The 16,769-nt window shown below is 48.2% G+C and overlaps 1 protein-coding gene across 1 annotated transcript in view; it reads right to left on the reverse strand.

The window, feature by feature from the left end:
• LOC108548235 (uncharacterized) overlaps positions 1-16,769 on the reverse strand; it is an 83,962-nt gene that overhangs the window by 32,464 nt on the left and 34,729 nt on the right. Inside the window, exons 3-4 of the mRNA XM_017901069.1 lie at positions 5,588-5,718; positions 2,542-4,434 (exon numbers count right to left, since the gene is read on the reverse strand). Coding sequence (XP_017756558.1) covers positions 2,542-4,434; positions 5,588-5,718 — 2,024 coding nt within the window. The remainder of the gene's footprint in view (positions 1-2,541; positions 4,435-5,587; positions 5,719-16,769) is intronic.

Raw genomic sequence — 16,769 nt, forward strand, 5'->3', positions numbered from 1 at the left:
GAGATCTTAAAGGGCGCGAAGTAGAAGACGAAAGATTCTAAAAAAAGAGAACAGCCCAGGGAACAATCACGAGGTATACGTATTTACACACGGCGGCGCTTGGCCGTAACGCGAGGGTAGAGCCCCTGCGCGCGAGTAAAGGTCCTTTTTATGCGTGCGGTCGCAAAGGCAGCGTAAAATTGAGTTACAGGGCAGTTTATTTTTTTATTAGCCAGGCCAACCCTGCCTGCCGCGCGGTTTCAACGCGGAAAGGGTGGTTTTTGCGGCCGACGGATTTCCCGATAGCGGTTTTATGGCGTGTCAACACGCTCTTACGCCGTGCCCCGTGTGTGTCGCCGGTGTATGTCTGTGTGTGTGTGTGTGTGTTGGGTAAAAAGGAGAAAATATTTAAAAAAAGAAAAAAGGAAGAAAAGAGAGAAGAAAAGAGAATGGGAAAGGGACAGAATAGAAAAAGGCAGGACGTGCACGCGATCCGGTCGCTAGATCGAAGGCAGCGGGGAACGAGCGGCGAGAATGGCACAGGCGAACGAGCCTGCGATTAAAACTATAGCTCCGTAGGGTCCGGCACGCCTGTACCGCCGTCACGCTTGTAAGTATGCGATTAATCGTGCCCACTTATCACGGCCCCGCGTTTATTCACCGAGATTTCCGTCGAGCTGGATTGCCCGGCCTATCGGTGCCTCCGGATCTTTTAATAATCGACCGCCCGCTAAGATTGACAGGTGCGGCAGAAATTTCTCGAAGGTAAACGTTGCAAGTCGCGTTACAAGTTTCCCTTTGCGCAAATATTTTCGCTTCGAGTCAGGTGCTCGTCCATGTTAATTCGCCTAACGAAATTCCTCAATTTAATTCGTTCGGAGGTTCATTTATTTTCGAATCGACTACGGGGGCAGCGAGTATCAAGTTTAGGGGTTGAATAGAAGCCTCGGAAACTTGGCAAAGTACTTCCTGTTCCATAATTATAAATTCTTAGTTGATAAACTTTGTATCGAGTTTGTCTATGTAAAAATAATTCCGTGTTTATACCATCCGGTGTAGAATAAATATGCGCGGAAAGTTGCAAACCTTCGGGTTCATCGCGGAAGGATTTTGGCAATCCTTGCACTGTTTCGTTTAGATAATGTTAAGAGACTAACGAAATTAGACGGGAAATCAGCTCGCCATAGCCGAGCCATCCGAGCCAATTTACAGAAAGCTCGAAACGACGAAGATTGAATTTTTCAACTGTTCGTCTTCGCAGCTTCAGTCGGAGAAAACGCTAAGGGGATAATGAGGACAGGCAGCAGAGCCACATGGTGGTAATAAGGTAGCGTGGTGTGGCTGGGATGCTAGTCACGTTTCTAGCTGCTGACAGCTGCGGCTTATACGTATGACGTGGTATCAACCCCAAATTTCCCCGTCTAGGCACATCGTGTCGTCGCTGCCCTAAGACCCTGGAATGCACTCGAACTCCCACCTGTCACACCGTGGAATGTTTCCCCGCTGGCGTGCGGCAAATTTTCCTTGATTTTTCGTCGTCGCTGATCGAAACGATCGCTATGATCGATCTCTCTGATCCCGTTTAGTCGAGTATCTCAATTTCGCTAACACGTATACTTATTTTATCGTATTCTTCTAAAATGGAAGTCAGAAATTCTATCATTATCCGAAGTTACGGAAAAATGATTACGTTACGGTGCTAATACGTAATTGTCAAACGATTTGTCAAATATGTCAGAATTCTTTGACTACGCTTCTATTTGGACAGCGAGTCCCATGGAAGTTGATGTCGAAGTAAGAAAACGATCGAGGTAAGTGGAATTGGGAAAGAAGTTTGAAAAAGGAGAAGCGATACAGAAAGAGTCAGACGAGGACGTAAACTCCAGCTTATAGCTGGGACTCTAAAAGGCACGTGCTCGAGTGCGTCTAATAGGTGCAAGTTTGCCCGCGTGCTCCGAGTCTTTACGATCATCGCGACGTTCCCGTGATCAAGCGAATAGTTTCGAAGCTGAGCCAAAGACGAAGACAAAGTGGCTGTAGCAGAGGATACGGAGAATAACTTTACTTTGAGAGACCTTGATTTCACCATTTGAGTCATCGCCCCTCGCTTCGTAATTATTGATTTTCCGTGCTACCCTAACTCCCCTAACTTCATAGAGAAAGCAGGAGAGAGTGTGACAGAAGAAGACCGACAGTAGGAGAAGAGTACTGTACGCGGGAGAGTCGAAAATGCCTTTTGTCCCCCTCTATCTGCCCAGCGGATAACGCACAAACGATAACCCTACCACTAGCACGTTCGTTAGCCTCGTCGATGATTTCGCGTTTCTCTTCGACCACGATTTATCTCGGTCGATCGATGAAATCCTCGTCGGAGGATCGGGACAGGTTACTCGAAACGTTGCCCGTAGCTGCAGTCGTTAAAGTCTCGACGGGACACGCGAGTCGAATGGCACCTAGACGACTTACGTAGGTACTCGGTGTTGAAAGAAAGATCTCTCGCGAGATCGTAAAAGAACGAGAAAGATCGGGATCCTCGATCGAAATAGGACATGAAACTCTCACCTCTGCTGAGACTGGACGGAGACATGGACATTCCTGGTCTATTGCCGTCGAAGGTAACAGGCCTTTCCGGCATTTTCATCACGCTGTCTTGCTGAACCTTGCCAGTGCCGGATGACGCGTCGGCACCAGTCGAGGGACTGGACGTCGTCGTGGTAGTGGAAACTGCCGTGATAGCTATACTGTTCGTCACATTGTTCCCGTTGCCATTGCTGACCGGATTGGCAGTGCCGCTCGCGTTACCACTACCGTTGCTGTTCGTAGTTTTGCTAGCTACGTTGCTGCCACACGTTCCACCGTTACTGTTGCCACTGATGCCGTTCGTCGTGCTACCGTTGGTCGTGCTACAACTACTGACAGCTGTCACACTGACCACTCCATCCCTGGCTATGTCCTGAATCGCACTGGCTGCCCTGGAGCCGATACCAGCTGGCTGAAGGATCGTATACTGTTTGGAGGAGTCAGGGCTGGTGACCGCTGGCAGGCCACCGGTGGGACTCTTGTTGCCTGTCACGGTGTTCGGTGGCACCTCGTGCCTCGTCACGTGATGAACCTCTTCCTTCGACGATTTCAACTGTAACAACGACACCGACGCGGAGTGCTTGTCCTCGGTCGCGGGTGAGATTCCGGTAACAGGTTGCGGCGTAGGCATAGCCGGACCTGGCCCAGCAGTGGGGTAGCCGACAAACGTAGCGGATGCTGGGTACGGGCCGATAGGTGGAATCGTCGTCGAGGCCACTGACGGTGTACCGCGGCCAGTCGCTTTCGCGTGGTCCGTGTTGGGTGGTCTGAACGCCGACGTTGCGGAGAACGGAGAATTCGACGGGGGTGAAGAAGAGGAGGCGGTGGAGGCGGTCGGCGAGACCTTCATGCCATTCTCGGTGAACTGTCTGTGATAGTTGGCGTACAATTGTTGGTGATGTTGGTGCTGCTGGTGCCTCGAGGGATTTTGCGGCGACTGACCGTTTCTACACGTCCGATCCCTGTCCCTGTCGTTCATCTTGTCCCTGTCAGCGTCGTCCTTCTCCGCTGACGGGTCGGACATGTCTATCTCCAATTCGTTGGAGGAGTCGTCGACCAGCTCGTTGAAATCCGGTGGATCGTATCTGGAGTACTTGTCCGTCTGACGACCTTGAGCGTCCACGTGAGTACCGATCATACTCCTGTCGTTCCTGTCCTTGTTGGACAAGGACCTCACCGGCACTGCTCTGATTTTACCTGCCTCGGTCACGGTCACGTTGTTCACTTGGTTCTGAATCATACCGCACTCGCTTTCGGATTTTAACAAGCTGTCCAAGTCCTTCTTCACTTTGCTCGCGTGCTGCTGCTGCTTCGTCGCGTCTTGTTGCTTCAGCTGCAGCTGAGATCTGCTGCTCCTGTCCTGCTGGCCGCGGAACGTTATCACGTCTTTCAGGGAACAACCCGCGTCGTTGCTGGTCGTGGAGGAAGTGGACATGGAAGAAGGCGACAACTTGGGGTTGTCCTTCTTCTCTTCGAACAGGTTCTCGAAATTCGACTCGTATTTATCCTCGTCCGAGTTACCCCGTTGATACAAGGAGCCCCTCGGACCGGGCCAACTTCCCGACAGGCTTTTCAGAGCAGCCTCGGTTTCCCTGATCAGAGTCTCATCGTCCTCGGGTTCCTCCGAGTGTTTACTCGACTTTCTCGCAGGGCTACCCGAGTTTCCAGCAGCGAACGCTCGTTTCTTTTGGGGCAGAGGTATGTTCTTGTTCGAGTCATTGGCGTCGAGCGATTTGCGCGTTTCATCGTCGCGGACGCTTTTTCTTCTTCGTTTAGCAGCAGCATCAGCTGTCTCCATTTCTTGCGGAATAATCGCTTGAACAGCCTTCTTGTTGATCAAAGGTTGCTGTTGCTGATAATGCTGCTGCTGTTGTTGTTGTTGTGGCTGCTGTGGTTGCTTAGGATTTGGGCTGACAGATTCTGCTTCCAGCTTCCGTTTTTTGAGATGAGCCATCGCATTCTGGCCACCTGGCACGCTGGTCAGTTCCACCCTGGAACACAAAAATTCCAGAGGATCAGGAAATCTGCTCTCTCATCGGATGCATGGATGCAGTGAGTTTGATCAATGAGTGCAAGCTGGTCGCTCAAGGTCGCTCGACATCTAACAAAACCAATTCCCGTAGCTGGGGAACAGTAGCTCTGTCAGTTCCAAACAACTCAGACCACCACCCGTCCCATCTTCTCGATCCGATCTCTATTCATTTTTACCCTCCTTTATTTTTATTTTCTCTCTCTCTCTTTTTCTCATTAACCGTGCATTCAAAGCCTAAAGTAACCTCGTTTTCTCAAGAAACTTCACCTGAAAGCCGTCGAGGTCCATCGAGGACATCACCTCGAGTCCTGGGACCCTTTCCATCCAGTCGAGACGTCTGCGATCTTCGGCGATTGTATTTCCTTCGATCGAACCACCACACACTCCGTTCTCCTTTCTCTCTCCCTTTATGTACTCTCAGTGTCCTATGATTACCGGTGTGATCGGCCGTAACACGGAACCTCTCGGCCACGATCGTGCACGCACTCGATGTGATATACGCACGCGCGCGCGCGCTCGCTCGCGTGTTCACGCACCAGTCACGCGTGCTTCGGTCGGCTCGCCGACTCGATACGATATATAGACGGATGCCTTTGCGTCGCACAAGTGCGCGGAAAGCCCTTCCACGCAGGGTGCTCGCGAGCTACTGTGTGCTATGTTTAAGTTCGTTCGGGGGTGGCGATCTTCCACAGCGACCGGAGGGGATGAAGGCTTGCGCGAGCAACTCGCAGCTTCTGCTTCGCCGCGAAAAGTGGGGGCGGGTTCTGCGCACTGTCCACCCCTTTTAGCTTTAGCTGGAACGCGATTCCCGGCCTCTCAGCACATCCCCCGTCACTCACCTCACCACCCCCAAGCAGGAGTAGGGGACACGGCCCCTGGATGCACACCGAGGTGTTCGCTGTGTTGGGTTACGGGCGCCGGTACACCTTCGGCCGCTTATATTCACCCACATCTTAACTTCCACCACCACCACCACCACCACCACCACCACCACATGCTGCTGCTGTTGTTGTTGTTGTGGCTGCTGTGGTTGCTTAGGATTTGGGCTGACAGATTCTGCTTCCAGCTTCCGTTTTTTGAGATGAGCCATCGCATTCTGGCCACCTGGCACGCTGGTCAGTTCCACCCTGGAACACAAAAATTCCAGAGGATCAGGAAATCTGCTCTCTCATCGGATGCATGGATGCAGTGAGTTTGATCAATGAGTGCAAGCTGGTCGCTCAAGGTCGCTCGACATCTAACAAAACCAATTCCCGTAGCTGGGGAACAGTAGCTCTGTCAGTTCCAAACAACTCAGACCACCACCCGTCCCATCTTCTCGATCCGATCTCTATTCATTTTTACCCTCCTTTATTTTTATTTTCTCTCTCTCTCTTTTTCTCATTAACCGTGCATTCAAAGCCTAAAGTAACCTCGTTTTCTCAAGAAACTTCACCTGAAAGCCGTCGAGGTCCATCGAGGACATCACCTCGAGTCCTGGGACCCTTTCCATCCAGTCGAGACGTCTGCGATCTTCGGCGATTGTATTTCCTTCGATCGAACCACCACACACTCCGTTCTCCTTTCTCTCTCCCTTTATGTACTCTCAGTGTCCTATGATTACCGGTGTGATCGGCCGTAACACGGAACCTCTCGGCCACGATCGTGCACGCACTCGATGTGATATACGCACGCGCGCGCGCGCTCGCTCGCGTGTTCACGCACCAGTCACGCGTGCTTCGGTCGGCTCGCCGACTCGATACGATATATAGACGGATGCCTTTGCGTCGCACAAGTGCGCGGAAAGCCCTTCCACGCAGGGTGCTCGCGAGCTACTGTGTGCTATGTTTAAGTTCGTTCGGGGGTGGCGATCTTCCACAGCGACCGGAGGGGATGAAGGCTTGCGCGAGCAACTCGCAGCTTCTGCTTCGCCGCGAAAAGTGGGGGCGGGTTCTGCGCACTGTCCACCCCTTTTAGCTTTAGCTGGAACGCGATTCCCGGCCTCTCAGCACATCCCCCGTCACTCACCTCACCACCCCCAAGCAGGAGTAGGGGACACGGCCCCTGGATGCACACCGAGGTGTTCGCTGTGTTGGGTTACGGGCGCCGGTACACCTTCGGCCGCTTATATTCACCCACATCTTAACTTCCACCACCACCACCACCACCACCACCACCACCACCACCACCACCACTATCGGCCCCTACTCACCCCATCGCGCTCTGTCTCGCCGCGATCTACGCGTACCTGTGCTACCTGGTTCTCTTTCGCTGCCTTAAGGAGTCCCGGCGATGCTGGTCCCCGGCCAGAGACCTCCTGTTCTCCCGTCTTTTTTACATTCAGCCGGGTGTGCCTCTGGTAACGAGCAACGTCAAATTCAATTAGAATTAAACTCCGTGATCGTCGCTGTATTTACTTCTGATTACCCGGAACGGCGCTCGTGACGCGCCGCGTTTAAAGAGGCCTCGTTATAATTCGGCTAAACGCCTGATTTCTTCTCGAATTTTCCTCGCGAATTTTCTCGCTATGCCGAGAATAAAACGTGGCGAAAACGTGGAGAGAATGTGGAGAAAATGAGAGGTCGATAACGGGGAGGGGGGGTTGGAACGATATCGATACTTACGTAAGAAATGGTATCGCGTACAAGCGAATTTCCTCCATAATCGCTGCCTCGAGTTACAACGCTGAGAGGCCCAGTTCGGACTCGTTCATCTGTCTCTAAGTCCCTATATTTTAGCGTAATCGAGGCGAATTACGCGAGGTCGGTTCCCCGAGTTGCCCGACTCGAATCGGGGAGCTAACGCCGCGATAAAATACCTCGAATACGGCGAATAAAGTTTATTCTTAACCCGGCGTTGCTGCAGCTAGGTATTCGGACGTAGCTATATTTGGACGACATTTATCGATCCCTTATGTAACAAAAGCTAGCGTGCACACGTTGCTGGCCGAATTCGTATGGACAGGCACGCTTAGCCCGGCCCGCTTGCCGATCGCTCGCGATCGAGAGGGACTATATTTTCAATCGACTCCAGAGGCAGCCCCCGACTGGCCAGGCCGTACGGTTTAGAGCGATAGCGGGAAGCTACAACTCGAATTAGATAAACCCAGGTTCCGAGAGGCGGTACAGGAAGAAGAAGAAGAGCAGGATCAGCGCGAGCGCTTAGCGGGAGCTTGCAAGGATCTCGGGAGTGAGAGAGGGCTTTCCTTAAACCCTAAACCCTCCTCAGACCACGGGAAGCTCGGAGAGTTTAGAGCAACGAACTCCTAGAAAGGACCGCGGGAAGAGAATGTGCCCTCTGACTAAAATCGGAAGTTAAATCGCACCAACGGCTTAAGACATTATCACTTTTCTTTGCCGGCCAGTGCTCATTGGTCCGGCACTCGGTGTTCCAGAGTTCGAGAGCCAAACGAGCGAGTGGAAAGAGAAGGAGAGAAAGAGAGAGAGAGAGAGAGAGAAAGGAGGAAGGTGGCTGAAGCGGAGCAAGGAAGAGCTCGAATCCCTTCCAGTTAGGGATCAATGCTTCCTCGTCCACCCTCCAATTACGTGTCATCCCTTATGGCCTGTGGGGAATAATTAGAAAGCAGCCCTTCTCCTGGACCGAGTACCTACGTCCGTGGACGTGGTATCGCGTAAAGATTGGTTTCGTTTTCGCGTCCGAGGAAAATGTCACGTCCGCTGTTAAAGTCTCTCAGTCCAATCGCGAATCGACGACCCTTGCTGAAGAATCTTTACATTCCGATATCCAGTGATTAAAAGCAGTAAAATATAAATAGAAATTTGCGTGAGAATTTTTATTTAAAACTGAGAAGAGAGATAAGAAGCACTGCACGGGTTACGGTACCGTAGACTGTTACTGTTGGAATCAAAAGTAGAACAGGACTGTGATTAATGACACTGCGGCATTACCCTGTTCCATCGCCGAATTTACCATAATCTGCCTAGGAGTCTATGTAATCTACGATTAAACGTAGACCAAGCATGATTTGATACCGTATCTATTACCCACGTTTCGTTCGTCGTAATAGACACAAATGGTCTCTGTGATTAGCGAAAGATATGTAGTTTCTTCGAGAAAGGTACTTTAAAAATGAACGTACACTGAGAGTACTTGGTCCAAGTGGTACGCGCTTGCTGCTCAGCCTGCGCCGACTGATAACAGTCCTCCCTCTCTACAGACATGAAGATTCTCGACACCTCAAAATCCGTACTCGTCAATTAATTAGCAAGTGCCGTTCGTAGCGGAGGAGATGGTTACCCAGGAACACGAGGCTGCAGAGCGGACGATGGTGCCTCCACTGAAGGGATTAGAGTATTAGGCGACGTCACGTCACTAGAGTCTAAAGGAGCCTTCTTGGAACTGTGCTCTCAGAGATAGCCCAAACTTACACACCCCCTTCGTCTTGCCGATGGTTCTTCAAGTACCCTCTCCTTCTCTCTCTCTTACACTTTCCCTCTTCATGCCCGCTTCCTTAGTCTCGCTCACTCTCTCCTCATCTTTCGTCGTTGCTCCTCGTCGCTTCTGGCGTCCTTCTTCGAGCTCTCGACAATTCCAATTAGATAAACCACGGCAGGATCACGGTACTCTTAGCGGTATTCGGGGTTAAGTCTGTCTCCAGATTTATGCCCAAACGATCGCAAAATATCGGAGTTCAGAGATTTTCAGAGAATTTTTAAATTACAAACGAGATCAGCTGGTTCGCCTTTGTGTACCAACGACTGGGAGTGATCTTCGTCGCACCTACACTGGTGGAACACCCGCGAAGGGTGTTCTCGCGAAAGGAACTCGTACATCTTTTTCTCGCCGACGTTCCAGGGCGGGGAGGTCGGGGCTAGGCGAATGCCGGATAATTTAGGGGTCTCTCACGCGTGGATAATGGGGAACTTGGCTAATGCACCCCACTTGGCACCACGTGGATTCGCGTGAGTTTTGCGACTCAGACGCTTCCCGTTTCCCTCCTTAAATGCTGAATGAAGGCGCTGCGTGACCGTGGAACAACGCGAACAGATTCCGTGCAATTTATATCCATAAAACTCTACTTTTCCACAATAATATTATACCATACCCGAGACATCCAAAAACTTCCCAATCTTCAAACAAATTATACATTTCGCGATATTCGTAATATTGGAAATATATAAAACATAGATATACCTTTCATATGGTTTTTAAAATATAATATTTCTAGCACTCTTGTAACCTGCAATAGAAATATAATTTTCAATAAAAGATAAGGGTATACTAATTTTTGTCATTTCGCTTTAGCATTGTGTAGTGAACTTTGTCTCCAGTAAAATTGTTTGGAGTCTTGGAAAGGTCGAGGAATAATGAAAAGAATTTTGAAATATTCCAAAATATGAATAGCAAATATAGAAAATTTGTTAGCCCCGACAAGAATCCCGAGAACTCTTATTTAACCAGCGAGGAGCCATGGCGCGGGCCATTGTCTGACCATCGACGGTGACATTCTACTGAACGCGGATCCAGCCCGAGAAACCTAACGAATTGGCTTTATTTCCAAAGGGGATCCAACGATGCTGCCGCCATTCTCCGAGCTGCTTTCACCGGGTGGGACGGGGGACGGATTTTAAAGCGGACTCGTGTCGTGGCATCGACGCAGGCGGCGAAAGAACGCTGTGACTGGGACAGCTGCCCGATTCGGACATCGTTCCGGCTCCGGGGAATAGCTCTCGTCCCTTTGCTAACTATCCGCCCTTACGTCAACCACTTCGCTCTCTTCCCGTTTCTTTTCCACCCGCGTGCTAGCCCGCCGCGCCCCAGCTCGCAGACTGACGTCTTAAAGCAATCGAATTCTGATCAAATATTTAACGCTGCCGGGGCCAACGCTTTAAGTGGCTCCTCCTCCGTAGCTGGACCCTGTTCTCCCGTGTAAGAAGCGCCTTACATCGCTGTCCTGTTCCATCGAGTTTCCAGATGGCTGGTTTAAGCGTGCCTCGCCTTAAGTGAGAAATATACGTCCCTTATTTTTCAACTTTTAAGTGTTCCACGCCGGCTAAAATGGCACCGATGACATCTCTCGTAGATTACCACTGTTTCCCGTGTTTGTTGCTTCGACTCTTCTGTAACGCTCGCAACTCGCGAGAATTGCGAAATAAACAACGCGAAAAGTCTCAAACCTCTCGAATATACTTCGTCTCGATTTACTATTAATTTATTCAAAAATTTGGAAGACGTATCCGGATCGAATGCAACCCTTATTTGCGACGTCATTCCTCTCAGTCAGAAGTCTTTAGTATTCGCGATTACCGAAGCACCAACGTTTGGTAAATCGTTTGTCGCAAGGTGGTCCAGAGATTTCTGCTTCGATTAACGGGCCGGCCATGGATCAACGCGCCAGGTCCAAGGTGGAGGTCGCCTTTTTTGTCCCTTTCAGCACACGGCAATACGTCACGCGTCCCGGTTTCGGGGCGTAATTAAAGAGAGCGCAGAACAGCATGACGCCTCGGGCCTGTCTGGGGTAAGGAGCGGGGCGAGACGAGCCCGGCCGAGGGTGTGGGGTATAAGGGATGTGTTTTACCGAGGGATACTTATACCATCCCTACGCGGCACATATTTTCATATAACAAAACCATCTGCGTGCCGCGCATAACAAATTTCAACTGATTTATAGCGAGGCCGGGGTAGGCGGCGCAAATTTTCGCAGTTACGTCGGCGCTCGTGTCGGCGTCGACGTGGTTCTCAGGAACTCGGACCAGTCCACACTTCCTTCCGCCGATTTATATTCCCTTTACGTTTCTTTCCTCTTCCTCCAGCGTGTGACGATGACGAGTGGTCTTGTGTTGCTGCGACAGTGATCGGAATGACGCTTGTTTTGTGGTTACTCCGTGAAAAATGTTTCTGGGGGGATTCAAATTTAATTTTCCCGTCGAAATGTGACACCTAATTTGAAAGTAAATTTAATTCAGGAACGAAAGAGCAAAATTTAACATGGCTAATGTGTAATAAAAATATACAGATTCTGATATTAGTTGTTATTAATCGTTCGAGATTGCTTCAAATTACACGGATAAGTGTAATCCATGCAATGAGATTGGATGCAAGAAAGGGGGTCGAAGTCTCGAATCCGTAATGGGTACACGGAAATTAAAATATTCGGGGATACAAGGGGATGCAAAGTCTCCGTCGTTAGTTTAATGCATTGATTTAATTATTCCCTGTAATCACGGAGTCTGTGATTAAAATATTTACACGACTGTACAGTGCCGGAGAAATACTTGATCCTGCTGGAATTACGTTTCGTAAATAGGTATAGAAGTATGTGATTCACGTGCATCTGGATACTTCTAGGGTTGCAAAGAACGGAAATCGGAAAGGACGTTCCTGAAAGTTTCACACTGATATCTGTGAGGAACGCGACCCTAAAGGGTTGCACAGAGGGGGTTGCAAAGTCGGGTATGTACAGAGAGGGACGAAGAGAGGCAGGGGCTAGTAAGAAGGGACCGTACTCGGACCAACCGACGACGAACCGAGGCCATTGGATCGATAATGTCATAGTGACAAGTACCAGCACGTGTATCCTTCTTATGGTTATAGCGATATTCTCTATATTCGAATCTCGAGTGAAGCAGCCACGGAATTCCAGTTTCAATGAAATTTCTCATAATTTCCTTGAAGACGAAAGCGCACTACAAAAATGACTATGTATGTGGGTCATGACAGGATTAGCGTCAATGACAAATATTCTATATATTCTATTCTATTCTATATATATAAATATATTATTATATAATTATGCAAATCTTCTAAGATATTTAACATCGTAAATATTCTCATGGCTATTCTATACCATCCTAAATTATTATATAACACAGGTATACTTTTCCATTGAGACGAAATTTTCGAAATTTATGTCGACCAATACACCCTCGAACTACAGGGCTACATTTTACAACCCTGAACGCTGGTTAAAGATACGACAAACGAGAAAGAATTCATATAATAATAAACCCCCATAAATTAAAAAAGAAACGACAAACGCCTGAAACATGAAATAAATAATAATAATAGAAAAATGAAAATTCAGTCTCGCAAATTCATCCACTGTCTCTCACCTGCTGACGTGATATTTAATTTTTCATACTCTTCGTCATCCAACGCAAGCAATATTTCACCTGCAATTATCTAAGAATCACCAAGATGGACGAAATCCTGGAGCTTAATGATTTCGTTCAGCGCTGAATTAATTTTTGAAACAGCGAGTCAGTTAATAACTTATGATTGACAATTTCATTATGTCAGGGAAGATAAGACGAGACGGCATCTGGACGGGAAATGCTGTGGAAACTAACGTCAGTCGGGGTGAGTTCTTACCGTTGAGAACGCGGCGCGCAGTAAATCCTGAAACGAACCTGGAATAAACTGTCCGGACTACGGCCATAATAATATGCCTCCGTCGACGGCGTCGCCAGATTGTTACGGGTTGTTGGAATTGCCTCACCGAAAACCAGTCCGCCTCGCGGCCTTCTTGGATTACGATGCAATTTCTCCAGACTCGCGGGATTGCACCGATGACGACCCTTAAAACTCCACGGTCCCTTCCGCGGTGCCTCCTCAGCCTGAATTACGTGCAGACGCGTGTGTCGATGGATTCAAACTTGGCCTTTGCGACTGTCACTGTAGACCCTCATTTGTCAAAAGACTTGGCACGAGTTTAACAAAAATTCGCGATCAGGAACGAATCGACGAAGTATATTCTTTTCTTCCTGAGAAATAAAAATTCGACTGATTTTTAGAATATATCACTGTTCAATTTCCGCCATTTGTATAATTTTTCACTTCCATCTAATGTCAATTAGGGACCACGATTGTTGGATGTTTCAAATTGCAAAAATTAAAATCGTCGGATATTTTTGAGTCCTATTTAACTGTAGCTAATAATTAAAATCCTTAGGTACCCTAATCACCACCCTGATTTCTCTAGTAAATTATGAATCGATCAATTGACACCATGATTTTTCCCAATAAAATAAGACAAAACGGGATTTTTTTGCTTGTCGAGTGTCTTCTTTATACTTTAGGTTCTTCCTCGACCATAAATACACGGTACACAGCGAGTTAGGCAACTCTGTCGTCCCGTGAAGTGTTATACGTGCGTGCACGCGGCCGTAAAGTGGAAAAAGGAGAAGGTCCACAGGCAGTTTGTTACCGGGAGCAGTTGTAACGGAAGGGCACGTATCGAGTAACATGATTACAAATATATCATAACCTCCTTGGCCCTTTTCGAGCGTCCTCGATAGGGCCCGGCAACGGGAGCATGTCCTTCGACACGCGATACACGTGCGTCGCCTGTCGATGCGGCTTTATCGCAGCAAATCACTGCCGGCCAAAGGAAATAAAGACAAAGAGGCCGCGAGTGAAAAGGGCACGTAGCACATCCCTCTGAGAAATCGAATCTGCGCCGAATTTTTAGGAAAAAGAGAAGTATTTTATATATATATATTTTCTATAGCATTACAACTGATATTTTATTTTGGGATTCATTATAACGAAGAAAATTAGCGTATTTAGCTGCTCAACGAGTAAAAGTTACCTACCCGTTGTTGCGAACGTATATACAATAGATAGTTTCTATGCAATGATCACCAGTCTGCAGAATTGAAGTTAAAGCTGAAGTTGAAGTTCGAACGTAGTTACAAACATAACCTGTCTTTATCGAAGAGAAACTGCAGGAACTACACTTTCTGTCGTGAAGGTGACAGTACATTGTAAAGCACGAGGTTAAAACAAAGTTATCTGATATTTGAAAAAAGAACGAGACCATTTCCGATTCGTCTTTAACAAATTACCACGTGCCTACAAACATTTGCCTAAAATTTGAACTCGATATTCCTGCTCCTCGTCAGAACCAACAAATTTCTGATTTACGAGACCCCCTTTCAAAAATATCTTTAACTACCCTTTGAAATATTTCCTATCCCATATGAACATTTTCCATCCCCAAACAACAGCAGTGCCTTATTAGGTCCCAGATCCAGCTGCCTGGATCGATTAGGCCATTTAGACCTTTAACAAATTACCACGTGCCTACAAACATTTGCCTAAAATTTGAACTCGATATTCCTGTTCCTCGTCGGAACCAAAAAATTTCTGATTTACGAGACCCCCTTTCAAAAATATCTTTAACTACCCTTTGAAATATTTCCTATCCCATATGAACATTTTCCATCCCCAAACAACAGCAGTGCCTTATTAGGTCCCAGATCCAGCGGCCTGGATCGATTAGGCCATTTAGACCTTTAACAAATTACCACGTGCCTACAAACATTTGCCTAAAATTTGAACTCGATATTTCTATTCCTCGTCAGAACCAAAAAATTTCTGATTTACGAGACCCCCTTTCGAAAATATCTTTAACTACCCTTTGAAATATTTCCTATCCCATATGAACATTTTCCATCCCCAAATAACAGCAGTGCCTTATTAGGTCCCTGATCCAACCAGAAAATTGATGGCAGAGTTAATCATCGTACTTCACATATCCAAAGGTCCAATCCAATTAGAAAAATCATCGTATCGAAGAGAGCCGATCCGAAACATTCGACCCCTCTCATCAAGGCAAAATAATTTCTGCCGTAGCCAGCTGGAAGATCGGAAAGCAGACGTTTCTTCAGCTCGAAGGGTAAACGTTTAATATAAGAATATTATGGATGGAGCAGCAGCCATCGGTATCGCGGATCAGCGTGCCGGAAACGGGGAAATCGAGACAGCGAGATATCTGGGGATGTTTTACACCTCATTAGGCAACAATGTGTTGTTGCCAGGGTGAATTATATCGGGCATGAGACGCCCGTCAAGACAAATGGCTCGAACCGGAGGTAATTGTGGGCTTTTATTAGCTCTGGTTTCTCCTGTTGGCTGCAAATCGCGCAACGCCGACTCCGAGACCTTCAGAGGCAGCAACCAGGCAACACTCGGGGCAACCAACCCTTCCAGCAGCCTCCTTCTCGTCTATTTTCCACAGTTCCGCGTGACTGTTGCTCGTTCGCCTCTCCCGCGCCGCCTTTCCGTTCGCCTCTGCGTAATTACTCGCGTGACAGTAACGCATCGCTATGGGCTTCGTGGCTTGTGTCGAATCGGTCGCCTTTGAGGTCGCCTCTTGATACGATTTTTCGGGGATCTACTTCTTAGCGTTTGCTGTCAATTATCCTCGAATTCTTTTCATCCCTTACCGATTGACTCGATTGCTGTCACGTTGCTTTTCCGTCATTTCTTTAATTTTTAAAAATCCCTTTTCTTTCAGGGATTGTTCGTGATTTCTATCTTCACTTTTGCAAATGAATTTCTGAGATATGGGAGATCGTAGGTTCCCCAGGATTAGGGCGTTGCGTGTATCACGTTTTGGGTTATTTACGAGGAACGTCGAGACGCGGTTGTCTACGTTGCCTAAAGTATGCTCGAACGGACGAGCAAGATGAATGTGGCCAGCGTGTTTCTTGAGATGTTTCACATACTTCTAAGGTTAATTACGTCGCGGGGAAAATAGCTGCGGTCCAGGTGCCGCCGAAATATTCCTCGCGTGTTTGTCCAAAAATTTTCATCCCCTCGCAACGTGTCTCCCCGTGTCTCATTCCTCTCGAATCTCCTCTCAAACATATGCGTGACTCCCTGTCTTCGATATTTCGAGCACGGCTTAATTTTCCATTGAATTTTCAATTCGCGACACGCGAAACCCCGAGAAGGAGATGATAAAATTATAACAATGCGCTGCAGGAGTTAGCGAAACGAGCATTCAAGCTGCAAGGATTTCCGTGTAAGGCTATTTAAACGAAGCTGACTTCCGTGGAAAAACTAACGGTCGCGTTTCAACTTTCCTCGCCCTAAAAATTCCCGCGTTACCCCATTCCGAATCTTTCTGGTCGAAAATTCTCGCACGCGAACACCGTCGAACGGGGCTGCGCTTCCTCTTCGCTCGGTAATTACCGAGAGCAGAAACTTTCCGACCATTCTTCTCGCCTAACAATCCCGGCACACTGGACTGGCGCAGGAAAATATCGGGAAATAGACCGCAGGATAAACCCCGAAATAATTCCCGTATTAATCGCGACAGATGCAAACGCATCGACCATCGCGTTTCCGGTGTGCACGAGCGTCTGGGAGAATTTGAAAGGAATAAAACGCTCTTTCATATCTCATCCGTGACGCGAGTGGAAGCGTGGTCGAAAATCGCGGTATTTTTCGA

This window comes from Eufriesea mexicana, unplaced genomic scaffold (genome assembly GCF_001483705.2).
Source record: "Eufriesea mexicana isolate 0111107269 unplaced genomic scaffold, ASM148370v2 scaffold1385, whole genome shotgun sequence".
NCBI lineage: Eukaryota > Metazoa > Arthropoda > Insecta > Hymenoptera > Apidae > Eufriesea > Eufriesea mexicana.